Here is a 26,435-nt window from a genome sequence, read left to right as displayed (position 1 = left end):
AATTCATCGCGGGGCTATCGATAAAGGCAGAAACTACTCCACATGCAGTTAGACATCAACCACTTTACGCGCTCACGTCCCCTTTCCACGCGTGAACAACGCGTCCGCAGTAGCCCACCCTCACACCCCTCCTCTGCTTCCCACTGTACAAACGTCGCGCTCGCTCTCCTGTGAGCACTGCAACACGATCATGTCTTCGCCCACCAAGCGGCGCACGCAGCGCTCTTCTGCCTCTGCTACACCGAGACGAGCAACACGAAATTCTGCAATCCCTTCCAGCCCTGCGCCAATGGGCGCTGAGGATCAACTCCAGTCCGAGGCGTCGCAGGCTTCGTCGCGCGGACTGCTGGCGACTCCAAGTGGATCGAGACTGCAGGCTGGCTCGACACAATCGCAGTCCCCGCTGTTTTTCCGCTCGTCGCCAGGAAACGGTTCCGCTGGAGATGCAAATGGCGCGGCTGAGAGCGAGGGCGGCGCAACACCAAGGGCTAGTGCCATGAACATTGGAGGTATGACAGACTCTTTCTAGTACCAGATTCGATATTGATATCTGAAGACTCGTCTCCCATCCACTATGCGTCTAGCTCCAGCCCTGGCCGTGCCCGCAATGCACAAAACACCGACCTCCGAAGCAGCAGCAGTGCCCTTTTCGTCCGTGGCTCCGAATCAGCAGCTCGTCACCGAAGAAGCGACATTCATTCCGATGTCTTTGGTGCGAGCTCAGCAGGTGGCCAGCGCCGCAGGATGTTCGTTGACGAGCACGGCATGCCTGTTGGCGACGCTTCAGATGCAGCCACCTTCTCGAACATGAATCCGGATACTTCAGATGCAGATGCGCTGGGAGGCAATACTTCGCGGATTATTTGGGGAACCAACGTCTCCCTTGTGGATGCCAGGCATGCTATGAAGGATTTCCTGATGAACTTCCAGAGGAAGTACCGCTTGATCCAGGAAGGTGAGCTGGAAGAGGGCATGAGCTTACCTGCAGAACACCCAGCTATGGCTCGAGAGTACGTCGACATGATGAAGATGATGCTTGAGCTTGGTATCACACCTCTTAACCTGGACGCTCGCAACCTGAAGTCATATCCACCAACGAGGAAGCTATGGCACCAATTGCAAGCGTACCCCAACGAGATCATACCCATCATGGATGTGGCGATCAAGGACGTTATGCTTGAGCTTGCAGAGAAGCGCATGGCAGAGATGAGGGTTCAGCTCTCGCAACAACAGCGCAGTGCGCAACCCAGGGCTCGTGACTCTAGCTCTCTGCCGCCTATGCTGAGCTCGGATGCGCCTACCCCTGGAGCACCCTCCCCTACTCCATTCGCAGACATTCCAAACCTGGTCGGTGAAGTCGACCAAAAGACCTACAATGTCAGGCCATTCGGTTTGGACAACACCATCAACTTGCGTGAGCTGAACCCTGGTGACATGGACAAGCTCGTCAGTGTGAAGGGACTGGTCATCAGGACTACTCCTATCATCCCAGACATGAAAGATGGTAAGTATACGCTGGAAGATTGGATGAACTGTGCTGACAATCTTAGCTTTCTTCCGCTGTGCAGTTTGCAATCACTCTGTCAGGGTCGACATTGACCGTGGCAAGATCACCGAGCCCACTAAGTGCCCGCGTGCTGTATGCGAGTCGCCAAACTCAATGCAGATCGTTCACAACCGATCCGGCTTCGCCAACAAGCAGGTCATCAAGCTGCAAGAAACGCCGGATAACGTGCCTGACGGTCAGACACCTCACTCGGTCTCACTCTGCGCGTACGACGAGCTTGTCGATGTGTGCAAAGCCGGTGACCGAGTCGAGATCACAGGTATTTTCAAGTGCAATCAAGTCCGCATCAACCCACGCCAGCGATCAGTCAAGAACATCTTCAAGACATACGTCGATGCATTGCACATCCAGAAGGTCGACAAAAAGCGCATGGGTATCGACGTATCGACCATCGAGGAGGAGCTTGCTGAGCATGCCGCCGGTGACATCGAAGAGACTCGCAAGGTTTCAGAGGAAGAGGAAGAGAGAATCAAGGCGACCGCTGCGCGCCCTGATGTCTACGAACTTCTTTCACACTCACTGGCACCCAGTATCTACGAGATGGAAGATGTCAAGAAGGGTATCTTACTCCAGCTCTTTGGTGGTACCAACAAGCAGTTCGAGAAGGGTGGAAGTCCGAAATACCGAGGAGACATCAACGTCCTGCTCTGCGGTGATCCATCGACATCCAAATCCCAGATTCTACAGTATGTGCACAGGATTGCACCGCGCGGTGTGTACACTTCTGGAAAGGGTTCTTCCGCTGTGGGTCTGACAGCGTACGTCACTCGTGATCCCGAGACTCGCCAGCTGGTCCTCGAATCCGGAGCTTTGGTCCTGTCAGATGGTGGTGTATGCTGCATCGACGAGTTCGACAAGATGTCTGAATCTACTCGTTCCGTCCTCCACGAGGTAATGGAACAACAGACCGTCTCCATCGCCAAAGCAGGCATCATCACTACCCTCAACGCCCGTAGCTCCATTCTCGCCTCCGCCAACCCTATCGGATCGAAATACAATGTCAACCTCCCTGTACCGCAGAATATCGACCTTCCTCCCACACTCCTGTCACGTTTCGACCTCGTCTACCTGGTTCTTGACCGCATCGACGAGCAAGCCGATCGCCGTCTTGCCCGCCATCTTGTGGGCATGTACCTCGAAGACACCCCTGAAAGCGCATCAAAGACCGAAGTCCTCCCTGTCGAGTTTCTCACAGCATACATCTCCTACGCGCGCACCAACATCCACCCCAAGATCACCGAGCCCGCACAAAAGGCTCTCGTAGACGCATACGTCGCTATGCGCGCTCTCGGCGCCGACATCAGGTCACAGGAGCGCCGCATCACTGCCACAACGCGACAACTGGAGTCTATGATCCGTCTCGCCGAAGCGCACGCCAAGATGCGCTTGTCTGAGGAAGTCACAGCAGACGATGTCAACGAAGCCGTCCGCCTCATTAAATCCGCGCTCAAACAAGCCGCCACCGACGCACGCACAGGTCTCATCGACATGTCGCTGCTCACCGAGGGTACATCGACTGGCGACCGCAGGCGCAAGGAGGATCTCAAGCGCGCTGTTTTGGCGGGGTTGGATGAGCTTGCTGGCGCTGGGCAGAGTGTCAGGATGAGCGATTTGGTTAAGCATGTTAGAGAGGGTGCGAGTGAGCAGGTCGAGAGTCAGGAGTTCTTGGAGGTGCTGAGGAGTGCGGAGGCGGAGGGGAGTGTACAGGTTAGTGGGGAGGGGCCGAGGAGGACGGTTAAGAGGATTGTTGGAACTTTCTAAGATCGTGAATATGTCATGAGCAAGATGTTGGGGAATGCATCTTTTCATGTTTCAGAGTAATTAATGACTCAAGAACCCTTTGGGGATACATCAGATCCTCACAATCGTGGACCACTTTCGTGCAGCATTGTTAATTTAGTCTAAAAAACGACGTTCGAGATTATCCTCAGTGTTCCATCCTGCCTCGGTACAACACGACCTTTCACCGGATTCGGCAGTAAATAAATGTGTAAATTAAAGACAATAGCTTGGGTGGTTACCTAATGCATACGATCTCATAGAAGTTCTCCATCTCCCTGGTGTAAACGGCCAGAAGACCAACACCAACGACTACAACTCTGGGAGCGTCTCATGCTGCGACGTGTTTCAAGTACTCGCCAAATTCTCAAAGAACTTCTTTGTACGATCTGAAGCGTGTTGCTACTGCTTTTTGACCGGACTGCATTTCTTCATTTTGTGCGTATATCATGGAGTGCCCACCTTGACTTTGGCTGGAACCTTCGCAGATGTAAAGCCGTCACTTGCTCCTGCGTACGTAATTACGAGTGTACAACAAGGAAGCTTTTCAAAACATTATGGAGTTGATCCGTGAATCACAGGTCAAGAGCTTGACACTCTGGTCGGCCTCCACTTCGCGCGCACAGATGATACTTATCGGCAAAGATCTTTGCCGCCCTTCGTCTAGTTTCCAACCACTCCCTTGGAATGTAATGCCAAATGCTATTTCGTGGACGGTTGAATACAACCGAATATTCACTGTGATGACTTATATTTCTACGGATTATCCTGACCTCGAGAATAACTATTTTTCATAATCACACGCTAAATGGCAATCGGTCTTCATAGCATGCCTGTGGCTATCGACCTTCATAGCATGCCTGTGGCTATCGACCTTCATAGCCTGCCTGCTGGCTCACGACCAGAGTCCGCTATTCGCAACAACGGGTTAAATCACCTAGCTGTAGAGCTCCTTAAGTTTCGCGAACTAGCTGGAGGGCTAGCCATGTTACCGGTGCATCACAGTCATTCTTGATACCAGACGTCCATGTTGTTTGCGAAACTGTCAGCCAGGCGCCTTCACTCCAGCTCTTGTGCACCATTCCAGATTAGGTCTTAGTGCCCACAGTATATAAACCAGATAGCAGCCACCTCAATACATCATGATTCTGCTCACTCCCCCCCCACTCCCCCTTTGACAGAAACCTTCAGCTGGCACGGCTTCTAGGAAGCGTGGGAATGGTAGAATTTCGAGTCCATCTTCTATCCAGATGCACACGTCTACACCACATGGCCCGGCCGTATGGCCTGCACTGACTTCATTGCTACATCGAAAGCAGGCAAGGACAAAAAAGCATTCAATATGCATCGCTGCCACGGATGTACCACAGACATCGTTCCGTCTGATACTCGCGCTGTGACCAAACTCCGGTTACAACGGTATAGTACGGTATTTGAAACATCCAGCCCCGGCAGGCTTGACGTGGACGAGATTCAGTGGAATCGAAAGCCGCTCCATATCGGCTATCAAATCTTCGACTTCCTTCTCATCGCGGTTCAGAATGTAGATAACGGAGGCTTTGAAGTGCGAGTGCAACGCGCACACAGCGGCGCGGCTCGTTCCACCTGCACCCACAATCAACGCAGGCTGATTGACGACCAGCTGATTTTCTGAGCTCTTCTCGAGCAGACTGCCTCGAATGCGTAGCCAATCGGTGTTCGTGCCACGGAGGCGGGTAGGGTCGGATGGGTCGCGGTACACGTTGCGCGCACCGATCTGCATGGCTAAATCGTTCAAGGCGCTCAGATACGGCATGATTGCGCTCTTGTACGGCATAGTAACAACCGGGCCTACAGTCTCGGGTTTTCATGCAAGGGCCATAAGAGAATCGAGAGTCGCGCATACTGTGGCATAGTGATTGGCCACACAAGATAGTGTCACGTCGGCCTTGCTTCCACAAGATTTCTTTTCGGAGTCGCGGTCAGCGAAAAGGTTCGACAATGCTACTTATCGAAAACATCACCAAGAGTGCTTTTCAATTGTAACTGCCCCGACGGCTGTCTGAATTCCTTTAAGAACGGCTCGTAACACACATCCACAACTTCGCACGCGAGACGCAGCTCAGCACACCGGAATGGGAAGCCACGATCAAGTTTCTTACTGAAGTCGGGCAAATTAGCAGTGATATCCAACAAGAGTTTATCCTTCTGTCCGATAGCCTAGGTTCATCGCTTTTGGTCGACTCAATCGGTCAAACCAAAACACCCATTCCAACCAAAGGAACCGTCCTGGGCCTCTTTCCACATTCAGGGGCCCCCACAAGCACAATAGCGCCAGTATAATACAAGATGAGAGTGGCGAGTTTATGTTGGTCATTGGCACGGTCAGTGATACGCATGGCCAGCCGATCGCCGGTGTCAGAGTAGATGTGTGGGAGACAGACTCCAAAGGCTTTTATGACGTCCAATACTAAAATCGAAAAGATCCCAACGGACGAGCGATCATGGAAAGGAATGAGCGCGGCGAATTCTACTTCAAGGCTGTTGTCCCAGTCCCGTATCCCATCCCTCATGGCGGGCCAGTTCGAAAACTACTCCAGAAGTTGAAACGTCGCCCGTATCGGCGTAGCCACTTCTATTTTATGTTCGAAAAGCTAAGCTACGACCGACTGATCACTGTACTTTACCTGCGTGGTAATCCGTACGAGAAGACAGATGCTGTCGTCGGTTTCAAAGAGCTACTCATTATCGATTTTAAGTCTATCGCTAACTTCGAAGGTTTAGCGGAGCAGCATGGCATTCTGCTTTCCACTACGTTACCATATCAATTGGTCGGTAGGCCTAAGGTTGCACACATCAACTAGCATATTTCAGGTCAGGTATATAGTCGTCTTCTCCTAGCTAGATAACAATTCAGCGCAGTATTCCATCAGTCCGATAGTCCCACGTTGTCGTTTACCGTACTGCATCGACCACACTTAAAGAACAAGTAACCCATCCACCACTACGTTGTCAGGGAAGTTCAAGTTCTCTAAAGCTTCCGAAGCCCGCTTATGTCGTAACCTGCTGACTTCTGCATCAGACATAAGGAAAGATTCATGTCTAAAAAGCCTAGTGTGTTGCGACAATGGGCCGCTGGTAGGGTACGATGGCTACCTTTACCACTGGATAAATGCGCCTCTAATTCAATTTAACCTATGTCTTTATTCTGCATGTTTCGTGCGCAGGATTAATTTAAATTGTATCGTGCTCATCTTCTAATATTTCCAAGCTCTAGGCCAGCTACTTTCGCTTTCAGCTATCGCGCCATCACGAAATGTTGCAAGAAGGATCCGGTCCTAGTGGCAGGCGTTTCCTTACTCGATTACAGTTACTATCCTTACGTGCGGTAGCTGGGACAACGTCGAGTGCCTTGTTCAAAAGAATCGAAACATCTGCCTACACCTTCTCCCTGGGCTTAAGATGCCGGGCAAAATACTGAATCGCAGCCTCATACTCATACGTCCCCAATCCACAAATCACCGCTTCCGCCTTATCGCTTAAGTAGCTGTGATGCCTAAAAACCTCGCATTTATACACATTGCTAATATGAACTTCCACAAAAGGGTTATCTACACCAACTAATGCATCCCTCAGAGCAACGCTGCTGTGTGTAAATGCCCCAGGATTGATAACAATAGCGTCGACATTGCCCTGCGCCTCGCGAATACGGTCGATCAGGATGCCCTCGTGGTTTGGTTGGATGCGTGCAAATGTGATGCACGCGCGTTCGCAATGTGATTGGGCGGCTTCTAGGACGTCAGAAAGTGTGGATTGTCCGTATATTGATGGCTCGCGGGTTCCGAGGAGATTGAGGTTTGGGCCGTTGATAAGGAGGATGGATTTTGCCATGTTGAAGTGTAGAATGAAGACGAGTTTGGTATGAAGATGCAATGGAGTTGTTTTGGATCTGGAACTACATATACCTAGATGTATCGGTAGAGAACTCAGCCGCTACTTGGTCTTTCGACAAGTATCGGATGTAAAGTTCTTAAATAGTGTCCGGCGATGTACCGACAACCTCCGTGCACCGACAAATCGGTCCCCACTGTACAGCAGCGTTTATTGGAGATGGCAACTACAACTATGCATGCGTATAACCGCGACGGTTTCGTGGTATGTAGCACCCAATCGCTCGTAAGTTTGAGACGGTGGAACTGTGCAGAGGTGGCACTCAGGCAGTTCAAGTCCCGAGAGGCAGATCTATCGCATTGCGCGGTAGACGTCTAACATATTAGGGTGTTCCCACTTTGGCCGGTCTTTTCATAAGCTACACCAACGTTAGTCGAGTTCTTCGCACAACCAAGCTGACACTCACGATGAATTCCATAATCTCCTTCCCCTCATACTTCCTCAAATCCAACGCCACCTTCTTGACCGGCTCGAAACCATGTCTCGCATACATCGGCGCCCCCATCGGACTCGCCTCAAGATATGCTTCAACGCCGGCCTCGTCCGCTCTTTCGGTGCCCCAGCGCACGAGCATACTGCCAGCACCTCTCCTCTCGTGGTTGGCCAGCGTGACCAAAGTATCGAGAACGTAGTGTGACCGAGTTCCCAGAATCGCCCTCTTGTTTTCGCTGAAGAGATCGTGTAAAGCGTGAAACAACTTCGGATCACTCTCATCATACGGCTCGCTCCTCTCAAACCCCTCATCCACCTCTTCCCACGTCCGCTCACTCGCGCCCTCCTCCTTTGGCATAACGCACCGCCATCTTGCGCCCGCGATAATCTCCCCAGTCGTTGTGTCGACGCACTTCAGATACAAGATGCCTTTGTTTACGACTCCGTCGCGGATCTCCTCGGTTACGCGGGCGAGGGTTTCTTGTGAGGGCTCGCCGCGCGAGTAAAGGATGTTGTTGACTGATGGCCGGAAGACTTCGTGTCGGATGTGCATGTACTGTTCTGCTTCTTCCGGTTTGAGGAGGGAGACTTGGAGGTCGGGGTTGCCTGGGTTGACCATCTTGGGCGAGGGGGATGTTTTGGAGATAGCCATGGAGATGTGTATAGGTTTTGGGTAGGTCTAGGTGTCACCACAGAAATGGAAGGGGAAGAAAACAGGGATAGGAGAGTGAGAGAGCAGGTTCTACGAAGCCAGTGATGATTCAGGCAGGAGTCACAGTCTTATTCAATTCCAGTCAACTACCTCCCCACACCTAACGTGCTCGGAACTCTCGTTCGGACTCAGAACAGCGGACCAATCGAATCCGAGTTCTTGACACGACGGTCATCTGCCAGTGTCTTTGGGCTTGAGATGATGTCTTTGTGAGAGTAGACTTGTCATGTGATGCCGGCCTAGCGATTATGGCGTTTGCAGAGCGTTGCAGGCGCGGCATTGCGCGGTTCTAGCGGCGGCTTTGAAGGAGCGGCGGGGATAGACGCCAGACACATGCGCGCGGTCACGTGGAGGGACGACTTCGAGCCATGATCATGCATGGGAGATCTGCATGAAGGAGGTGGCAGCTTGTATGACCAGAGAGTACAACCTGAGAGCATTCGTGATGTCCTCCAAAGGTCGCGACTCGAGGTGCCCGCAGCGGAGGTGGATGGCACTCCGCTGGCGGATCTTCGGCAAAATATCCCTGCAATAATTTTTGTACCGCGAAGTTCTTGCGAACGCGCGCTTGAAGCTCTACACACTCGCAATCGCCGCCATGGCTCCCTCAAAGACGAAGACTATGCCGCACAAGTCGAACAACCACAAACGCTATCTTGCAGACGATGTGACCGAAAACGCAAGCTTCACAATTGACTTGAACGGCAGCGATGGAGAAGGCAAGGCGCTGCAGACAGTGAACAAGTCGAATGACAGCGATTTTGAGGGTTCTGGCAGCGAAGATGGCGACAAGGACGGAGAAGAGGAGGAGGAGGATAGTGACGCGGAAAGCGCGAAGATCAATATCGAGAAAAAAGAGAAGGAGAAGGCCATTTTGCCGAAAGATGCGGAGGAAGAGGAGCTCGAACGTCTGATCTTCGGCGATTCGGCAGGTTTCAAGGAGGGACTGGACAATTTCTCCCTCAGTCGCACAGCTGGGATGTACGGCGATGCTTCGGACGAAGAGCAAGACGATGATGAAGACCTCGAAAACGTTGCGGACGCCAACCTCTTCTTCTTTGACACTGGCCCAGAAGCGGCGCCTGCTGGCTCGGTCGCTGTCACGAAAGCAGACGCATCAGAGGACGAAGAGGACCAGCCAGCATGGGACGACAGCGACGATGAGCGCCTGGTGGTCAGCTTGGCTTCAGTACCGCAATTGAGAAAGCTGAGGGAAACGGCAGAGGACGACATGGTGAATGGCAAGGAGTATGCGCGCAGGCTGAGGAAGCAGTATGAGCGACTCTACCCGGCGCCGGAGTGGGCAGCACACGCGACGGGCAAGGCGAAGAAGAGGAGACGGACAATGGACGATGATGAGAGTGGAGAAGAGTCTGGAAGTGATATGGACGTTGACGATGATGACCTGTCTACCCAGCCTTTGGCCAGGCTACTGAAGGATGCAGACATTCTGTCCCGGAATACAGCAAGGGGACCCGCGAAGAGGAGAAAACTACAGGCCGGTACAATCGACATTCAGCGGCTGAAGGACGTCTCCAAAGCTGGTCCAGTAAGTCCTTGTTGCATGAAGCATGCGATCATGACGCTAACAAAGAACCCTAGTCTGCAATCACCTCCCTCTCATTCCACCCAACATACCCTCTGCTTCTTTCGTCTGGACCGAGCTCAACGCTCTCACTTCATCATGTTAACCCAAACCCACCGAACCCCAACCCTCTTCTCACATCGCTACACATCAAGCGCACACCACTCACCACAACCGCTTTCCATCCCTTAGCCTCAGATTCACGCATCTTCCTGAGCGCTCGCCGACGCTATTTTCATGTCTGGAACATCGCAACAGGGCAGGTTGAGAAGGTCACACGGGTGTATGGCCACCAACACGAACAGCGCACAATGGAGCACTTCTCACTTTCACCGAATGGGAAATACATGGCACTTCGTGGCTCATCAAGGAAGGGCGGAGGTGTCATCAATATCCTTGATACCAGAACATTGCAATGGGCAACACAAGTGCGCATCGAGTCGCGGGGCGGTGTCGCTGACTTTGCATGGTGGAGCAATGGCAATGGTATGAGCATCGCAGGCAAGAACGGCGAGGTTACGGAATGGAGCGTACAAGAGGGCGTTGTTGGGCGATGGAACGATGAGGGCGCTGTTGGCACAACAGTCATCGCTCTCGGTGGTAACAGTGGACGAGACGACTGGATAGGCGGCGATCGATGGGTCGCAATCGGAAGCTCGAGTGGTGTTGTCAACATTTACGATCGCAGGGCTTGGAGCGAAGGCGCGGAAGACGAAAAGTTGGGCGCAAATGGCGGTATCCCCAAGGCACCGAAACCGTTGCGCGCCCTTGGCAACCTCACCACACCCACATCACAACTTGCATTCTCACCGGATGGGCAGATTTTAGCTATGGCGAGTCGATGGAAGAACAACGCCATGAGGTTGGTACATCTGCCTTCAGCAACGGTGTTCAAAAACTGGCCTACAGAGAAGACACCGTTGGGCAGGATTACTGCCGTGGCTTGGGGCAGACCTACGGAAGAGGAAGAGCGTGAGGGTAGCCTGGCGCAGGTGGCCGTTGCGAACGAGTCGGGTCACATCAGGTTATGGGAAGTAAGAGCTTAGGGGAAGAAGTACGATGAGCCCGCAATTTGCGACATCGAAGTTCGACCTGCAACAATGTATCACAGCGTTTGACACAAACGCCATCGCACCGCTTCCGCACTTATCCAATCATGATGTTCCTGTGGGGAGTCCACTTCGATTAATGTCTTTTTCGATGCGCAAAGCAAGTGCAGTCCTGCGCTTGCCTGCAGATCTGAGCTGCAACAGCCCGATGAAGCGGTCAACGCCCACCGCACTTCACTTTTACTTTCCTGCAAACTCCCAATACTACGGCTGCTCTTCCCTCGCTTTCGTTATCCCGCCTGCTGCCCGCACAGTCGCAAACATGGAAGGTAAGATCGCCGCCTCTGTAAACATGCCCTTCAAATGTACTGCGACTTTCTTACACAATACCTCGCACGCTTTACTACCACGTTATCAAAGACAACATACGTTCACTGCATAACAGTCTACTACACACATTCTCGGTACCGCATCATATTTGCAGTTTATTCGTCACTGCTACTATGGCTCGAGGAAAAGGGGGACGTCGCTACCGTAAAGCTCCACCCAAACCAGAGACGCCAGTAAAGGATCGTTTACGAAAAATCATCGCCAGTCGCAACGCTTCGTCAGAATCTGTCGACGCTGCTCAGCCCACAACTCCCCCGACGATAAACGTCAACACCACACTCCAGACATCATTCATCGACAACATAGGCAGCTGGTTCACTGGCCAAGACTCAAGTGACAGTCTGCCCATGGACTCCATCGATGCGGTCTCCATTTCCGGTAATCCCGCTCCACTGTCGAAGAAGGCCAGAAAGAGGCTTAAGAAACAAGATACCCAAACTACTGAGAGCGATCCATCAACTCCCACCGATGACGCGGACTCACCGATACTTGACGATGGTGACTGTTCGCAACAAGAGTCGAGCGCATCGCGAACCACGTCTTCTTATCTCGGAGACGGCAGTACAGACTCATTTCCTCTAATCAGGGGTTTGCACGACAGTATCATGCCAAAGCAACTGGCCGATCCAGCTGAGAAGCGAGACTCGGTAGTCTCAAGCAACTGGGAAGAGGCAAAGCTTGAGAAGACTTCACAGATCACTACAAAGCGAGTTTCTGATCAAGCTGCCTGGCGAAGGAAGTCCAACCCCTCTTCTTGGTGGCCATGTCGCATGTATCGTTGGACGCGGAGGTTCATTCTTGCAACCATTCGAGGTTTCCAAGGACCTCGCAGGGCAGACTTTATCCTGACTTTCGGTGTGCTTTTCGTATGCCTCTATGTCGCTTACACCACCCTGGACTTCATCCTTTTCGGCTTGATCAAGGGTGTTCGGGCGCAGGACATCGTTGATGCCGCCAATTGCAGCGTTGTATATGTCACAATCCCTGGTCCCATTATCACTGTTTCCCTCATCGCCGCTGCGCCGTCAGATCCAGCTCGAGGTACTTACTACTATTCGGTCATCAATGGGACCACTGATTGGCTGAACAGCATTGCTCCACCGAGTCGCTCCAACCTCCCAGTCTCTCTCTCCCCCGTTTTGACACCTGGCTTGTCGTCGGCGCCTTCATTCGGATCGAGCATACAGCTGCCCCCTAACACGTCAGTACCAGCACTGTCAATGTCGCTACCACCTGGCGTTGGTACCACGCTTACCACGACCATCACTTCCGGCAATGTGATCACGATATCTACTGTCACTTTAGTACCTTCATCAGTACCTCTACCGCCCACCCCTCCGAGCCCGCCCACAGCCCCATTCGCTTCTTCTTCAACTTCAAACATTCCCATCGCGCAGCCTTCAAGTTCATATCCGCCCCCTGTTGCTTCGTCGACTCAATCGACTTTGAACTTAACGCCCTCCACCCCGGGTATAATCTCAAGTACAGCAGGGGTCTCTCTGCCTTCGGCCGCCACACAAACGCCGGGCGTATCATTAGGGTCACCTGGTTCAACGACCAGTACTTCCGTTACGGTTGCGCCATCATTGTCAGACGAGTCGATAACCAGCAGTTCAGCTACAGTGTCGAGCACTATCCTCGTTATTACCAGCATCACACCTAGCGGACAGACGACGATCCTGTCCAGCACATCCACAACTCTGATCGCTGGGCCTCCACTGAGTTCATCGCCTGGCTCGAACCTGCCTCCAGCATCGAGCTCTACCGCACCTATAACCACTCTGTCTGATGGACGTACGACTGTAATCAGCATTTCAGCTACTCCTCCTAATGCTGTACCTCCGGCTCCCTCAACCAGCCTGATGTCGCCCATAACCTCAGGCTTGCTCGTTACAGTGACGAGCACTCTGCCTGGTGGGCAGACGACAGCAGTGACATTGATTTCGACAACTGTGCTCAGTGCAACGCCTCCAGCGTCCACTGCATTGAGTGCGACCACGGTATCTCCGGTCACGCTCACATCTACTCTACTCGGAGGGCAGATCACGACATCTATCAGTTCTGCGACTACCATCATTAGCGGCGCTACGTCGTTTGCGATCCCTCCATTGCAATCATCTGATTCAAGTGGAGGTTCATCAACACCAGCGAGCTCAGCAGTCACACCATCAAGCGGAGGCTTCACCGTATCGCTATCGCAGCCCACCAGTAGCAGTGCACCGGGTGCCTTCACGTCAACAATCACACAAACAAGCTCTGGCCAGACGATAACTATCACAGCGACTACGTCTCCTGTTACTCCTGCTTCCAGCAGCTCTTCGGCGTCTGCTCCTCCTCCAACGTCGATGGCCTTCGATAGCACACTACCTGCTTCGGCATCACTATCGACAGCAAGTTCGACACTATCCGAGGCGGTCCCTTCATCTTCAATCGTCGTCCCAATACCATCACCTACTTCGCCAAGCATCTCACCAGGAACATCTAGAACTGAGGCCACATCTTCATCATCTCTGTTAGATATCTCATCGGCATCGTCTTCTCCCGACATTTCATTTACCACAAGCTCAACTCCAGTAACGTCCAGCGGGGTGTTGTCAGGAAGTCTCACGAGTTCGTCGGTACCGTCTCCAACAACGTCGAATCTGAACCCGTCGGCCCCAACTTCCGGCTCTATCGCACCAACGGGGAACTCGAGCTCAACAGTCGGCACTCTATCAATACTCACCTCGTTTGATCCCAATTCTACATCAAGTCCTTCGACGAGTGTGTTGGCTAGCATTCCACCAGCAGCCAGTCTATCGACCACAACCACTCTCATGGGCCCTAGCTTCAACACTTCTACAAGCTCGAGCAGTATCCTGGGCACAGCAACTTCATCGCAGTCGAGCCCGACAAGTGCTGCCGCCAGCGTCACGCCATCCCCCAGTCCTTCTACCGTTCCATCCAACGCTTCATCGAGCAGCAGCGCCACGCCCGTTGGTGCATCATCTGCGGTCTTGACAAATACGACCTCGAGCAGTGTGAGCTCTTTGTCAAGCATGTTGAGCTCCGCAACTGTAGGCCCTCTGAGTTCACGCTCGCTGTCGTCTCCCGTCACGGGTAGCAGTCTCACGGCACCTGTGGGTTCCTTGTCAATCTTCATCAACGCCACATCGAGTACCACATCAGGTACGATATCGAGTAGCCTGCTGAGCTCTTCCTCTTCCCCTAGTCTGAGTTTACCTGCCAGCACTTTGGCGTCTCCCATTACTTCTGCTGAATCAAGTGCTACGACGGGCACACCTGGCGTTGTTGCTGCAAACAGCTCCAGCACAACCCCACTCTCAACATCTTTCAGTACTTTGACATCGACTGTAACAGTGACCAACGCGCCTGTAGTGGTCACATCGGCTCCACCACTTGGTTCCAATGGAACGTCAGCCCTGCAAGCTCGCGCTCTGATGACAAGGATTGTTTCATACGGGGACACATCGGTCGTCTTTGTCTTTCCCACGCCGACTGTCGTGACTACTGTGACGTACTGGACCGGGACCTATCCGACAGTTACTGGCCCAGAGCCCTCCGACCTGCAGACGATTCCGCTCACCACAAGATCAATTCGCCAGACTCCCTTGTCAGAGCTTCCTTCATTCGAGCTCTTTGCATCAATACCGAGCAGCTTCAGGACCGTTGTCAACACCGCTGCTCGCGAAGTGGCGATACCGACACAAACCGATGGGGCACCTGCAGGCGAACCTACGGACTGTGGCGAGTCCGGCAACTTTACGCTCTCCTTCGATGATACTACGGTTGGGCCCAACGAAAGCGATCTGCTGGTAGCCAACGGGATGAAGGCGCCTTACCACCACCTCTTCTACGCAAACGGCTTCACATACGTCCCTGACAAGTGGGAGCCCTACCCTGCAGTCTCGCAGCCCAACATCGCCATGTTCCTACCACTTGCCGGACGGCTCCTGCCCAACACGCCGTTTGCTGGCACACTGCTTCCCGGCGAGATCGGAGCTGGCCCACGTGCTTCAGTGACAGCGTACTGGTTCAACGCATACTCAGGCTTCTTCGGCTGCGCTCTCAACGGCCTCACGCCGTGCACGCTGCGTATCTCAGGGTATCGATACGACACGGTGTTGAAGCAAGAGGTCCTTGTTGCTGAGCAGAATGCCACATTACCGGCGTGCTGGGCGTATGTCCATTGCCAGCTCACACAGGTCTTCTTTAACGACCAGTTCAGAGCGCTCTCAGGGATTCAGTTCAACGCGTATACGTATAATTTGAGCATCCCGCAAGTGCACATGATGGACGATTTGCAACTGGAATGGTACAACAACACGTGCTCTGCGGGTATACTGAGGGTTGGTCACCTGTGAGAGGCATTTCGAGCGGCGCGTTGAGCGCGTTTAATTAGGGGAGCATTGGATGCGTGGCGACACGCACGATAGCATAGTATACTTAGACAGACAGTATAATGTACAAAACCGAGCATGATGTTACAGTGTGTTCCTGCAGGTGATACACGATTGGCGGCGCAGATGACTTTGTAGTGGATGGCGCGGAACTTTCAGACCAAGGCGTGGACTCTCTGGTTGGCTGCGGGCCGTTCCTTGTGCACAGGAATGTCTCAGGGACGCCTTCCCAGCCAGCATCCAGGTGGTGAAGTCTGCCTCAGCGGCCGCCGCGTGACGGCGTCGGCCCGCGTGACGCGCCTGCGCAGGTGCAGGACCCTGAGGCGGGCGACTCACAGCTCGATGCAATATAGACGACGCATCGTCCTTTAGCATGGCTGTCCTGCTTCTCCAACCGTCTGTGGCACCTCATGCGAGCGTGCTGCGAACTTCACCCGTACCCTTGGTCGCGAATACGCGTCCGACATAGCGATAGCATAATTTTTCTCGGCGTCAGCGGCGCGTTGATGTCGAAGCAAGCTTGCTCCGCTCCACGTCCGACCGAGTCTCCCGCTGCAAGCGAACCCGCCGCCTTTTCCGGGCTAAGCCGAGTGCGGCCTAGGCGCTTCCCACTGTCGCCATAGCTGCCGGTGATATCAAGGCTCTTACTCCAGGTGCTGGGCTCCGAGGCTCTGACTTGCGTATCCTCGTCCTTCGTTTGCACGTCGCAGACTCACTCGACCTTCGCTGCAGCCACTGCTCCGCTCGGTGGAGGCACGTGACCATGTCGACCGCGTTTGCGCCCACCAGCCATCCGAACGCAGAGGCCGACGAGCAGCCCCACTACGGACTTCCCCCACCATCATCGCATGTCCAGAACGGAGCGTTTGCCCACCAGCTGAGCCCCCCGACCGCTGCATACGCCTCGAGTCCGCCGCAAAACGCGCCTCGGCCTGCGCGCGCGCTGCGACAGACTTCGACGAACAGCGGCACCGCCCTGACCGGCGGCATGGCGAGCGCGAACGGCAACGGGCAGCCTATGGCGGTGCCAGGCGGGCGCGTGAACGGGCACGGCAACGGCGCTCACCTGCGCGAGATGGGCTTTGCAGGCGCGCGCAGCCCGCCGAACAACAAGAGTAGGGCATCGAGCGACCTGCTGTGCGTCACACGGGCCATCTGCTGACGGCGACAGGCACATCACACGTCCCCTGCAAGTTCTACCGGCAAGGCGCGTGCCAGGCTGGAAAGGCATGTCCGTTCCTGCACTCGGACGAGCCCGCCACGGAGCGAGCGCCGTGCAAGTACTTCACCAAGGTCGGACGCTCACCCTATCGTGCGGCGGCGGTATACTAACTGCTTGGCCAGGGCAACTGCAAGTTCGGCCACAAATGCGCACTCGCCCACATCCTCCCCAACGGCCATGTCGTCAACGCCAACACGGGCAGAGGCCACTTCGGCCGCGTCACCATCCACAACCAGGAGCCGCCTATGAACAGCTCGCTGCTCACTCTGCAGGCTCACATGGCCCCAATGCAGGCCGGCTACCAGTACGCGATGCAGGACGATCCGTACGCTATGCCGAAGAACCAGTACGACATGATACCCACGATCGACACTACCTTCTCCTCGCACCCGGGCTCCAACTACGGTTCTCCGCCGAACGAGAACGGACGGTTGGCATTGTCGCCGGTACAGAAGGGGCTCAGCGTCATGGACGTGCCGCTACCTGCGTCGTTTGATAGCCAGGGCATCTCCCACATGGCGCGTTACGGCCCGATTGCGTCCTCGGTTCCCGCCAAATTCCTGGCAGGCTCGCCGCCGTCCTCCTACCACGCTGATTCATCTGCGCTACGGAATCTGCACGACTCCGCATTCGGCGACGGCTCGAGAAGCAGGGCAGCCGCGCTGGGCTCTTCGCCGCCAGATTCGGTTGAGCCGCCGGTTGGGAGGAGGATGCTGCACTCGGAGCTTGCCGCGAACCGGTCGAGAAATCTCATGTCTTCGAGCGTGGGTGCGCGGCCAACATACAAGGACGAGGAGTGGGACGACGCGGACATGATTGGCAAGTTCGAGGAAGACCTGCTGCCGCACTCGCTGAGTGATCTCCTCACGCCGCAGGAGAAGATGCGCCGCTTCTCACGCGACCAGGGAGACAGCGAGAGCCACTCGTTCTCACAGCACGCTTCCATGTCTAGGCTAGGCGCTTCACCTACCGCCTCGGACACACGCTATGGATCGCCATCTGTAGCGGCCGGATCGCCCTCCCGATTCCAATCGCTGTGGGGCAAATCGCGACCGGTGAACGACAACTTCGAGTCCGGTTCCTTGCCAGGCGCATCAGCGTTCGGCCACGTCGGTTCTCCGCTCCGCAACTCGAGCCTCCACCCCGGAGCGTCGCCGTCCCTCCGCGCCATGAATCGCCCTCCCTCCGGCGACACGAGTCCCTTCGTTTCCTCGCCGCCTCGTCAAGCTTCGATGAGCATGATCAGCCAGCAACTCCAGCGCACACGCCTGTCCTCGCGGGAAGAAGCTGTAGGACTGAACAGCACAGCGACCGCCAACCCGCAACACCCTGGCATCAACCGCCTCACCTCCGGCTCCAGCATCGGTAGCTCCGGTGGGCGGTTGGCCAACCTAGACCGCGCAGTCAGCAGCAGCAGCAGCATCAATCGCGAGAGGATTGAGGAAGAGCAAGGCTTGTTCAGCATGGAGGATGAAGACGATGTCAAGAAGAGCCAGGATGGCGCGAGTACGACGAGCAGTACGAGCAACAAGAGACTGAGTGGGCTGAGTTGGGGCAGCGGAGGGAAGGGGAGTCCGAATCTTGCTCCGGTGGGTGGGCAGATTGGTGGGCAGAAGAGTTCAGGGTTGAGTGGGCTGGGGAGGGGGAGTGGACCTTGGGGGAGCAGTAACGCGTGAAGACTCTACGACACGACACCAATGGTGATCCGCCTAGCATCACGGCGATGATGCAGCGACACACTTTCCGGCAACGAAAGCACAAAAGTTGGCATCTCTCGTTTACACGACATTTCGAAAAGTCTCAAAAAAAGTTCTCAAAAAGTCTCAAAAAGTTTGGCAAGAACGGCGAACTTGCATCCTGGGCGTTCCCCATCTCACGGCATTTCAACATACGGAAAAGCTACCTTGGCTTCGGCCTCACCTCAGGCGCGTTTGCTTATTTCTTCCTTTATCTTGTTTGCATACCATTCTTCGGCGACACTGTTCTTCCCTAGTTATGGACGATGACGGGCATTTACGACGATGGACATCTGGCGGATGATTTACTGTATATGTATCGGGTACTTGCAACATCTTGCGTATAGATCTGTGGCTAATGAGACTTTTCTCTTCGCTCAAGCTCGTCTCTAACAGCCTCAGTTTGTACCTGTGTTAACGAGCAGTGAGACAGCGCCTTCCGTTTGTCTCTCCTGCCGCTCCATGTCTGACTGTCTTGTTTGCACTATACACATCATTTCCTTCGCTCCCCCAATCCTTTTTTTCCAGAGTCTTTCGCCGGTTCCAATTTTCGCTTCTTACCCAAGAGCCTCCCATCGACTGTCCCCAGTGTGTCGACCGCGCCATCAACGGCCGACAAAATGAGTCTCGGGTCTATCCTCTCCGCGCCCGGGACAGCGTCGACGAATCGATCTCCACCAGTTCCGCCACAGTGAAGAGGTCCGCCGTGAGCCCGAGCAAGCTACTATGCTGCACCTGTCGCATACACTCGTGCGTGCTGCAGGCCTGGACATGCCGTTCCAGAACCTCCAATACAACCGTGGGATCGCGGACGCGGAAGTACAACCCAACGTTCAGAGCGAGGGTCAGATTCGCAGTGAGTTTGAGAACTTTGCTGCTGAGCTGTCGATGGAAGAGACAAGGCAGCGAGGATGTTTCTATGGTTGGCCTCAGGTTGGGCTTCGAGAGTGCCTAGTTTCCAGGTTGGTTGCGAAGCACCAGTCACGGAAATGCGGTTGGGTATAAGGATTTCATCATGTCGAAGCTTGCGTAGCTGGATGGATGTGCAGTTATCGAAGCGGAAGACCAGTCCGTGGGTCCTTATGATAGAAGCTTTCGCAGCATGCGACTTGCATTGAAAGGACTCGAATTGGAGTAGGTAGATTCGATGCTGTTATCTACAGTGTTTTCGCGAGCATTCCGCAAGGATCATTGATAGCCTACTGCACAGCCCACGTAGTTGTGCCCAAGTCCGCTACGTCAGCTTTGCCGATTCAACAATCGAACAGCTGCTGACATCTTCGACTTGTTCAGCATCCGTAATGCAAAACTATCCTGGGTCTTTGTCATGGCCCCTCCCGAACTCCTCTGCTACCGCCCAACCTATCTCACGAAGAAAGCCGGCTCGATCACCGAAGTGAAGTACTCCCAGCAGGTCTTCCAACACTTGATCCGGGAGCACAAGTACATCAACATGGCTGCTAGAAACGCGCTTGGCTTCATGATCAAGTGTGTGCATTGGTAATTGGCAAATCATAGAAGGTCAGCACTATGGCGTTTCAAGTAGATTTTGGGCTGACGGTTGCAGATACAACGCCCTTAGAACAAGTCTTCCTCGCCTTCCGCAAAGGCTCCAAGGAAAACTTTGAATCGAAGCTACAGAAAGTTCCTGAGGACTTTCGTGAGAAGATACACAAAGGCGTAGCGTATTGTGCGCTCAGAGAAGGCGACGAAAAGACACTGAAGTTGGTGCTCAAAGGCTGCTGGGCAGATGGGTTCGAACTTTGAGGATCTGGCGTATGTGGTGAGGAAAGCGAGGAATCGCGATCAAGACTCTGCCGAGCTGTGGAAAGCGGTAGAGAACTCGCACTTTGAAGTGCCCCCAGATTGGAAGGGGAGAAAGTCGATGTATGCACCATGGGATGACATGCGCTAGGAGGGACTGGCTGTTGTGGTAGGGGCAGTGTCCGCGCAGATGCAGCGCTCTCATTGGCCAGCTCGTTACTAGGCCCGCTTTCCGCACGATGTAGATATTCGCCCTCTCGTAGTACTACAATCGACAGTTCACATCCACATTGCCTCATCAGGCAGTGTGCGGGGTTGGATCGTATATTGGAATCCATCATACGCACTGTTTTTTTGTCAGTGACTTGAGAACGACACTCGGATTCAACTGAAGGTCCCGGTCAAGTATGAGAACTTGCTCAAATGGCAAGAAAGGTGCATCGCGGGTTGGTATTATGGTTGTGCCATGTGAAGACACCAGCCGGCAGTTGCTAGAGATGGAATCTTGAATGGTGCAACCCAGCTCGAACGAACACTTGTATCGTCCAGAGGATCTGTATCAAACAGGTATCGGTCTCGATATCCGCAACAGGTTCCACCTTGAACCCTGCCTGTCAGTTTTCGGGAGCTTCTGTCGCGAATCTCCCGAAGTCTTGGAACGTCTGCACCCCACCGCATAAACCCAAGGTCCCCGTTATCGATACCAGTCCCGCTCATTTTAGCGTGCGCATGAAGTTGCAATCCCGTCTGTAACATCTTAGGTCATAGCTGTGACGACGCGCTTCCCAGCTCTCCGCGTTTCAGAACGCATCGGCCAATGAGAGTGGGGCATGCGATTATCACACAGCAAGAGTATCCTGACGGGTAAGACGCAACTCGCACGTGTCGACAATGAAGAAGAAACGGTGATGCGGCCGGTGGGCAAGTAGATGCTAGGAGTAGCCTGCGCCGAGCCATGAAAAGGAGGATCAGGTTCTTCCATTTGAGGACAAGAGCCCTCGGGACCTTGAGTGCAAAGCTGGTCGTCATTCCTTACCGTTCAACTCGGAGTCCCTCTTTTGATTGTTGTTCTGACACTCTTTCATAATGCCGTCTTTTGCTTTCTGGAAAAGCTCGAAACCAGACGAATCCAAGTCTCCGCTCCTCAGCGATGCTGCCGTGACGGAAGAGCTGAGCGTAATCATTCCGGGTACCTCAAAAGCTGTCGACTTGAATCCGGGCAACCAAGACTCTGGAATTTTCCTCTTTGACGAAGATGCACAGGAACTCCCAGGAGACCAGACACCGGTCATCGGGCCAACATCGACGCTGCCGGCCGAACCAAGTTCGAAGCAGTACGAAGAACCCACACAACAACAAACCCTGGGCAGTGAGACAAAGGTGGACAACTCGTTGTTGGACATCGATGAACCATCGCCACACCCACAATCGCTGGCTCTTGTGCCTGAGGAGCCATCTCCTGTTGACCATACCGATGCGAGTGGGAGTATGGCGACTGATGGGGAGACCGTGGTGGAATTAAAGAAAAACGAAGAGAACGCGCCACGGACTAGGTCTCCGGCACCCGAATCGACATCGATAGAGGAGCCCTCTGCTACAATCGAACCGAGTCAAGAGGAAGAAGGCACCTCTACTTCACGGTCGCGACCGCTATCTCTTGTACCAAAAGAATCGGGCTCCGCCCTGTCCGTCGAAAAGAGGGCAGATCCGGTGGCATTAGGGAAGATTGAGACAAACCTCCGTGATCGAGACTCAGGCGTATACATGTCCGATAACGAGAGCTCTCCGGCTTTTTCACAACCGTCCTCCATCGCTTCGAACGACCATGTCCTCGCACGATCACGTGTTTCGTCGCTTTCGAAACCAACAACAGCGTCACCTCAACCAACGAAATCGATCGCCCGACTGCAGCGCCCCGCCGAACTGAACCTTGGCTTCAACAGCGCGCCAGACCCAGCGAAGCCCCGATCCGAACTCGATCTGCGATATGATCTCATCCGCAACTCGAAGACAAAATCGAAGGCTGCATTGCGGTCGCCCACACAGCTATTGCAAGACCGGTTGAACATGTCGCCGAAGAAGAGAGATGTTGAGGAGAAGGTACATGTCTTTACGCCGCCACGTGCAACCGTCAATGGCTGCTTGATACCTGGACCGGGTGCTCAAGCAGAGGCATTCACTAGCACATCGGTTCGTGCGAAGACCGAGGCGGGTGGACGACCGGCTTGGTGGTGCAAGTTCGACAAGCTTGTTGTCTTCGACGGTATCGAACAACAAGGCGATGGCGAAATGAGGCTGAGGACACGCACAAGCAAGGGCTTGAGCATCGCGAGACGGCTGGGCGACCTGGAGACTGTGGTGATTCCTCTGGATTGTGCGCACTGTCATGAGATGCTGAATCGACATGAGTGGAAATACGACATGCGAGTGTGCAAGCGTAGCGTTTGTTGGGATTGTAAAGAAAGGTGTAAATGGGAGTATGAACAGGAGAAGATGGCAAGCACAGCCACCCCGCGCACGGACGCAAACAGAGAAAGAGCAGACAGCATGCTTCAGGACGAACAGAGCAGGGGCCATGGCATGACGAAAGAGATCGCTGTTTGAGTCGACATGTAATGGTACTTGGGCTGAGTAATGCCGTCACACCGGCGCGGATGCGTTTGCAGTTTTGCGTCTTAGATACCATTTTGTGTAGAGAATTTAGAGCATCCTTACATCAGCGATTGGCTCTCTGTTCCACGGAGTCGTTGGGAGTATCAGTGACGTTCGCTTGTACGCATTGTCGTGTTAGTCGAGGTTGGGGAAGTGTGAGCATCAGACAATCTCGCAGCGACGAAGCGCTGGGATAGGGTCTGTGTACATCAATAGGTGCGCATGTTGGGTCCTGCTCAGTCGAGCTCCATTGCATCGTCCATGTACTCGAGTGGTATATCACCCGTAACCATGCTGTCGTAGGCGTAAGTCGGATGCTCAAAGTCTTGACTGGACAGGCTGCTGCCGTTCACGTCAGCGACTGCATAAGCTTGCACGACATCGTTTGCGTGCCCGCAGCCAATGATGAGGATCCTTAGCATTGCTTCAAGCCCAAGCTCAGGCAACTTGACGTTCTTGGAAGAGCTCTCTCTGTCGGCATTCCAGCTGTCCGTTCCTTCCTTCTCATCTGCATCCTTCCATGCATTGCGGTAGTCCTTCGCCAAGCCCAATTGTATGCGAACATCTTGTACGCCGAGCGAGCTGTGTAGAGGGCAGTTTTCGTCGTCGAGTGCTTCCAAGAGATTTGCGTGGAAAGCGTGTGAAGCCAACGGGCGCGTGCGCTGCAGATCCGGGTTCGTAATGTATCGAAGGGCGTTGAAGTTCTCTCGAGGTGCAGACGCGGATACACTGACGCCAAGAATAGTGAGGCAGGCGGTGATGTATCGTTCTAGAAGGGTGTAGAACTCGAAGAAGTCAATCTTGAACATGGATTCTGCTTGTCTTGCCAAAGTCTTGTGCGACTCATAATGCCCATTCTGCTGGTCAACAGCCTGCAACATCTCCATCACTTTGAAGTACGAAACCATAAGCAGCTCGGCTTTCCATCGCAAGCGTCCCAGTAGGCGCGTAGCCCTATTCTTGTCTTGGTTCAGCTTCTCGGCTCTGGACTGAGTGAGCTGCTCTAGAGGCGTTTTTGGGGCGAATTTGCTGGTCTTCATCTTGCGCTACGGCTTGAGGCAGTGTGTTTGGTGGTTATCCTCAGGGTACAGTTTTGTCGGTAGATTGACGCGTCGTCTCGAAGAACAAGCACCATGAGCGCAGCATTGTGTGAAAACGCGTTGCGGTGAGGTGAACAATGGCGGAAGTCGCGCCGCGTTGCCCCACCCTGGGCTTATCTACAACACTTGTGTCTATGCAAATTGTACAAATCACGAGTAGGCACGGCTTACCATTGGCCACATTCATGTTTCACGTCAGCCGCTCTTTCACGTCACCTCAAAGCTACACAGGTTTGCAAGGCTCGTGGAATTGCAAGGAAGAGAGGACGGTGGCCTGGTTCAGCCTCAGTTTGGTGCTTATGCACAGGCTGGATGTTGGATTCTATAACACCTGTTCAGATACGTGAAAACGACATCACCGGAACGCATTCGTTAATATGTGGCTGATCAATGCTTCAACGCTGGAACACGAAGAGTTTGAGCCCACCGTCGCACCGCCGTACGCTATCCTCTTGCACACTTGGGAAACCGGGAAACTGTCGTATCAGGACGTACAAGCCCATCGCAAAGCAGGAAAAGAAACCAAGTACGCGAAGCTTGTGGAAGGATGTCGTGTGGCAGTAAAAGCTGGATACGAATTCTTCTGGATCGATACCTGCTGTATTGATGAAATGAATCATGTCGAGCTCAGCGAGGCTATTAATTCCATGTTTCAATGGTACCGACAAGCCGGAGTCCGTCTTGCCTACTTCGTTGATTCTTGACATGGAGTCTACGTTCGCCAAAAGCAGATGGTTTACCAGAGGCTAGGCAGTACAGGAGCTGATTGCGCCACCTTGGGTGGAGTTTTTTGCATCTGGTTGGACGAGGATTACAACGAAGAGGTGTTCGTCTTCGATCATAGCAGAGGTCACTGGCATATCGGAAAGCTTTTTACTCAGAGAAGAGCTTGAAAACGCCAGTGTGGCAATGCGTATGTCATGGGCGTCGAGGAGGGTCACCACGAAAGGTGAGGGCATTGCGTATTGTCTGTCGGGACTTCGACATCCAGGTGCGGTCTTGTATGGAGAAGGCAAGACCAGAGCCTTCCGACAGCTGCAGCAAGAAATTATCAAGGACTCCGACGATCAGAGCATCTTTGCTTGGGCGATAAACGATACACAAACATCGCTATATAAAGTCCATCCCCGCGGTTCGAATATCCCCCCGCGCCAAATCAGATTTCTGCTCCAAGCAACTCGCACCTCAACGCCGCAAGTATATAAAGCTGCAGGTGATACAACAACGTTCCTTAGGTACAAGTTCGCCTACTTTCAGTCCACAGCACTAAATTACAGTGGTCCTGTGCGTGCTGTTCGCCATTTTGTTCGCGGCATCCGAAGCGACAGCAAGTGTGTACCCCTGTAACACCTTTGATATCGGCCCAAACTATCATCTCGATGTTTTGAGAGGATAGTACCTCAGTCTCAGAAGATGCTTGCAGATTGTCAGGGTCTTCACCCTCCGTTAACATACGCTCCGAGTTTGTCCGCAGACACAGGCAAGCTTGCAAGTTTGAGAACGAGGGCGCAGCGCGCTTATGTAGTTGTGTATTGTACACTTAGCGGCCTGCATTGAACACCTGCGCTATGCTAGATAGTCGAGCTGTGGCGCATGCTTCTAGAAGCTTCTCCCTGCGCGTGTACAATCACAGTCGCTCGTGTGCTATTCTTAGAAGTTGGGAGTGTGAGCCCACTGGCCTCTTGCTCATTTCTCCTGCACACCCACTGTCGCTGCGATGGACGCAGCCAGTCGAGCGCTGGCGCTGGCCCTGCCGGCAGGTGTAGCTGACAGGTATGCTCTTTGATTACACAACATTCGTGTGCTTGATGATAACTATTTCATCAGTATTGATGTGAAACCTCGAAAGCAGCATGTGAGACAAGGTTCGTCCTCACATCCTTTTGGGCCAATGTTTATTAATGCTGAGGCGCATCTAAACTTTGTGCATTCAGTTACGTTTCACGTACAACCGCGGGAGCTCATGAGTATCCTTATGCTTGTTACGTGCCGCCTGCATCAGTGCTGTCATCCGTGCTGGTCCTTCGCCTCAACGTCAGCCTTGCCAACGCTGAGCAGCACCTCCACCGTGTCTTTGTGTCCGCCTCGTGCCGCCTGCATCAGCGCGGTTGCTCCGT

General features: G+C 53.7%; 14 protein-coding genes across 14 annotated transcripts in view; 8 read left to right on the top strand and 6 right to left on the bottom strand.

The window, feature by feature from the left end:
• Positions 1-133: 133 nt before the first annotated feature.
• Positions 134-3,428, top strand: BU25DRAFT_384619 (MCM-domain-containing protein). Its single transcript, XM_033704330.1, has 3 exons — positions 134-509; positions 557-1,504; positions 1,551-3,428. Exons 1-3 carry the CDS (start codon positions 191-193, stop codon positions 3,326-3,328), a joined length of 3,045 nt encoding a protein of 1,014 aa, XP_033565576.1. The 5' UTR covers positions 134-190; the 3' UTR covers positions 3,329-3,428.
• Positions 3,429-4,456: 1,028 nt separating this feature from the next.
• Positions 4,457-5,496, bottom strand: BU25DRAFT_185224 (uncharacterized protein). Its single transcript, XM_033700958.1, has one exon. The coding sequence runs from the start codon at positions 5,160-5,162 to the stop codon at positions 4,758-4,760; it is 405 nt and encodes a 134-aa protein (XP_033565575.1). The 5' UTR covers positions 5,163-5,496; the 3' UTR covers positions 4,457-4,757.
• On the top strand, positions 5,402-6,440 carry BU25DRAFT_478908 (uncharacterized protein). Its single transcript, XM_033711011.1, has 2 exons — positions 5,402-6,345; positions 6,408-6,440. Exon 1 carries the CDS (start codon positions 5,830-5,832, stop codon positions 6,187-6,189), a length of 360 nt encoding a protein of 119 aa, XP_033565574.1. The 5' UTR covers positions 5,402-5,829; the 3' UTR covers positions 6,190-6,345; positions 6,408-6,440.
• Positions 6,441-6,740: 300 nt separating this feature from the next.
• On the bottom strand, positions 6,741-7,425 carry BU25DRAFT_185212 (Dehydroquinase). The gene has a single exon (XM_033700956.1). It carries the CDS (start codon positions 7,214-7,216, stop codon positions 6,764-6,766), a length of 453 nt encoding a protein of 150 aa, XP_033565573.1. The 5' UTR covers positions 7,217-7,425; the 3' UTR covers positions 6,741-6,763.
• On the bottom strand, positions 7,408-8,440 carry BU25DRAFT_185219 (acyl-CoA N-acyltransferase). Its single transcript, XM_033700957.1, has 2 exons — positions 7,683-8,440; positions 7,408-7,634 (listed from the first exon to the last, which is right to left on the bottom strand). The coding sequence occupies exons 1-2, from the start codon at positions 8,358-8,360 to the stop codon at positions 7,599-7,601; spliced, it is 714 nt and encodes a 237-aa protein (XP_033565572.1). The 5' UTR covers positions 8,361-8,440; the 3' UTR covers positions 7,408-7,598.
• Positions 8,441-9,011: 571 nt separating this feature from the next.
• On the top strand, positions 9,012-11,101 carry BU25DRAFT_359613 (WD40 repeat-like protein). The gene is made up of 2 exons (XM_033703645.1): positions 9,012-9,969; positions 10,023-11,101. Exons 1-2 carry the CDS (start codon positions 9,019-9,021, stop codon positions 11,049-11,051), a joined length of 1,980 nt encoding a protein of 659 aa, XP_033565571.1. The 5' UTR covers positions 9,012-9,018; the 3' UTR covers positions 11,052-11,101.
• A 456-nt stretch (positions 11,102-11,557) lies between these two features.
• BU25DRAFT_454835 (uncharacterized protein) lies at positions 11,558-12,587 on the top strand (the record flags this gene model as incomplete). The annotated part of the gene is made up of 2 exons (XM_033709899.1): positions 11,558-12,485; positions 12,535-12,587. The coding sequence occupies 2 exons, from the start codon at positions 11,558-11,560 to the stop codon at positions 12,585-12,587; spliced, it is 981 nt and encodes a 326-aa protein (XP_033565570.1).
• A 292-nt stretch (positions 12,588-12,879) lies between these two features.
• On the bottom strand, positions 12,880-14,691 carry BU25DRAFT_454834 (uncharacterized protein; the record flags this gene model as incomplete). Its single annotated transcript, XM_033709898.1, has 1 exon — positions 12,880-14,691. The coding sequence occupies one exon, from the start codon at positions 14,689-14,691 to the stop codon at positions 12,880-12,882; it is 1,812 nt and encodes a 603-aa protein (XP_033565569.1).
• A 487-nt stretch (positions 14,692-15,178) lies between these two features.
• On the top strand, positions 15,179-15,802 carry BU25DRAFT_323884 (uncharacterized protein; the record flags this gene model as incomplete). Its single annotated transcript, XM_033702267.1, has 1 exon — positions 15,179-15,802. A coding segment is annotated over one exon (624 nt), but the record flags the coding sequence as incomplete, so codon positions are not given.
• Positions 15,803-16,235: 433 nt separating this feature from the next.
• Positions 16,236-18,742, top strand: BU25DRAFT_437186 (uncharacterized protein; the record flags this gene model as incomplete). The annotated part of the gene is made up of 3 exons (XM_033708989.1): positions 16,236-16,959; positions 17,016-17,137; positions 17,189-18,742. Exons 1-3 carry the CDS (start codon positions 16,608-16,610, stop codon positions 18,740-18,742), a joined length of 2,028 nt encoding a protein of 675 aa, XP_033565567.1. The 5' UTR covers positions 16,236-16,607.
• Positions 18,743-21,652: 2,910 nt separating this feature from the next.
• Positions 21,653-23,170, top strand: BU25DRAFT_428346 (uncharacterized protein; the record flags this gene model as incomplete). Its single annotated transcript, XM_033708503.1, has 2 exons — positions 21,653-21,853; positions 22,073-23,170. 2 exons carry the CDS (start codon positions 21,653-21,655, stop codon positions 23,168-23,170), a joined length of 1,299 nt encoding a protein of 432 aa, XP_033565566.1.
• A 145-nt stretch (positions 23,171-23,315) lies between these two features.
• Positions 23,316-24,393, bottom strand: BU25DRAFT_359601 (uncharacterized protein). Its single transcript, XM_033703644.1, has one exon. The coding sequence runs from the start codon at positions 24,256-24,258 to the stop codon at positions 23,455-23,457; it is 804 nt and encodes a 267-aa protein (XP_033565565.1). The 5' UTR covers positions 24,259-24,393; the 3' UTR covers positions 23,316-23,454.
• A 92-nt stretch (positions 24,394-24,485) lies between these two features.
• Positions 24,486-25,422, top strand: BU25DRAFT_478896 (uncharacterized protein). Its single transcript, XM_033711010.1, has one exon. It carries the CDS (start codon positions 24,696-24,698, stop codon positions 25,020-25,022), a length of 327 nt encoding a protein of 108 aa, XP_033565564.1. The 5' UTR covers positions 24,486-24,695; the 3' UTR covers positions 25,023-25,422.
• Positions 25,423-26,060: 638 nt separating this feature from the next.
• Positions 26,061-26,435, bottom strand: part of BU25DRAFT_407034 (uncharacterized protein) — a 4,507-nt gene continuing 4,132 nt past the window's right edge. Inside the window, exon 3 of the mRNA XM_033705438.1 lies at positions 26,061-26,334. Within this exon, the coding sequence (XP_033565563.1) occupies positions 26,326-26,334 (9 nt within the window). The 3' untranslated portion in view covers positions 26,061-26,325. The remainder of the gene's footprint in view (positions 26,335-26,435) is intronic.

The sequence above is a fragment of the Macroventuria anomochaeta genome (assembly GCF_010093625.1).
Source record: "Macroventuria anomochaeta strain CBS 525.71 unplaced genomic scaffold BU25scaffold_4, whole genome shotgun sequence".
Classification (NCBI taxonomy): Eukaryota; Fungi; Ascomycota; class Dothideomycetes; order Pleosporales; family Didymellaceae; genus Macroventuria; species Macroventuria anomochaeta.
This window is presented reverse-complemented; position numbering and strand designations above follow the sequence as displayed.

Bases quoted from the DNA above. Each gene is read 5' to 3' on its own strand.
- BU25DRAFT_384619 (XM_033704330.1), top strand. From the start codon at position 191: ATGTCTTCGCCCACCAAGCGGCGCACGCAGCGCTCTTCTGCCTCTGCT. The intron at 510-556 runs GTATGACAGACT...TGATATCTGAAG, and splicing joins TAGTGCCATGAACATTGGAG to ACTCGTCTCCCATCCACTAT. The intron at 1,505-1,550 runs GTAAGTATACGC...TGACAATCTTAG, and splicing joins CATCCCAGACATGAAAGATG to CTTTCTTCCGCTGTGCAGTT.
- BU25DRAFT_185224 (XM_033700958.1), bottom strand. From the start codon at position 5,162: ATGCCGTACAAGAGCGCAATCATGCCGTATCTGAGCGCCTTGAACGAT.
- BU25DRAFT_478908 (XM_033711011.1), top strand. From the start codon at position 5,830: ATGGAAAGGAATGAGCGCGGCGAATTCTACTTCAAGGCTGTTGTCCCA.
- BU25DRAFT_185212 (XM_033700956.1), bottom strand. From the start codon at position 7,216: ATGGCAAAATCCATCCTCCTTATCAACGGCCCAAACCTCAATCTCCTC.
- BU25DRAFT_185219 (XM_033700957.1), bottom strand. From the start codon at position 8,360: ATGGCTATCTCCAAAACATCCCCCTCGCCCAAGATGGTCAACCCAGGC. The intron at 7,635-7,682 runs GTGAGTGTCAGC...ACGTTGGTGTAG, and splicing joins AGGAGATTATGGAATTCATC to CTTATGAAAAGACCGGCCAA.
- BU25DRAFT_359613 (XM_033703645.1), top strand. From the start codon at position 9,019: ATGGCTCCCTCAAAGACGAAGACTATGCCGCACAAGTCGAACAACCAC. The intron at 9,970-10,022 runs GTAAGTCCTTGT...AAAGAACCCTAG, and splicing joins ACGTCTCCAAAGCTGGTCCA to TCTGCAATCACCTCCCTCTC.
- BU25DRAFT_359601 (XM_033703644.1), bottom strand. From the start codon at position 24,258: ATGAAGACCAGCAAATTCGCCCCAAAAACGCCTCTAGAGCAGCTCACT.
- BU25DRAFT_478896 (XM_033711010.1), top strand. From the start codon at position 24,696: ATGTGGCTGATCAATGCTTCAACGCTGGAACACGAAGAGTTTGAGCCC.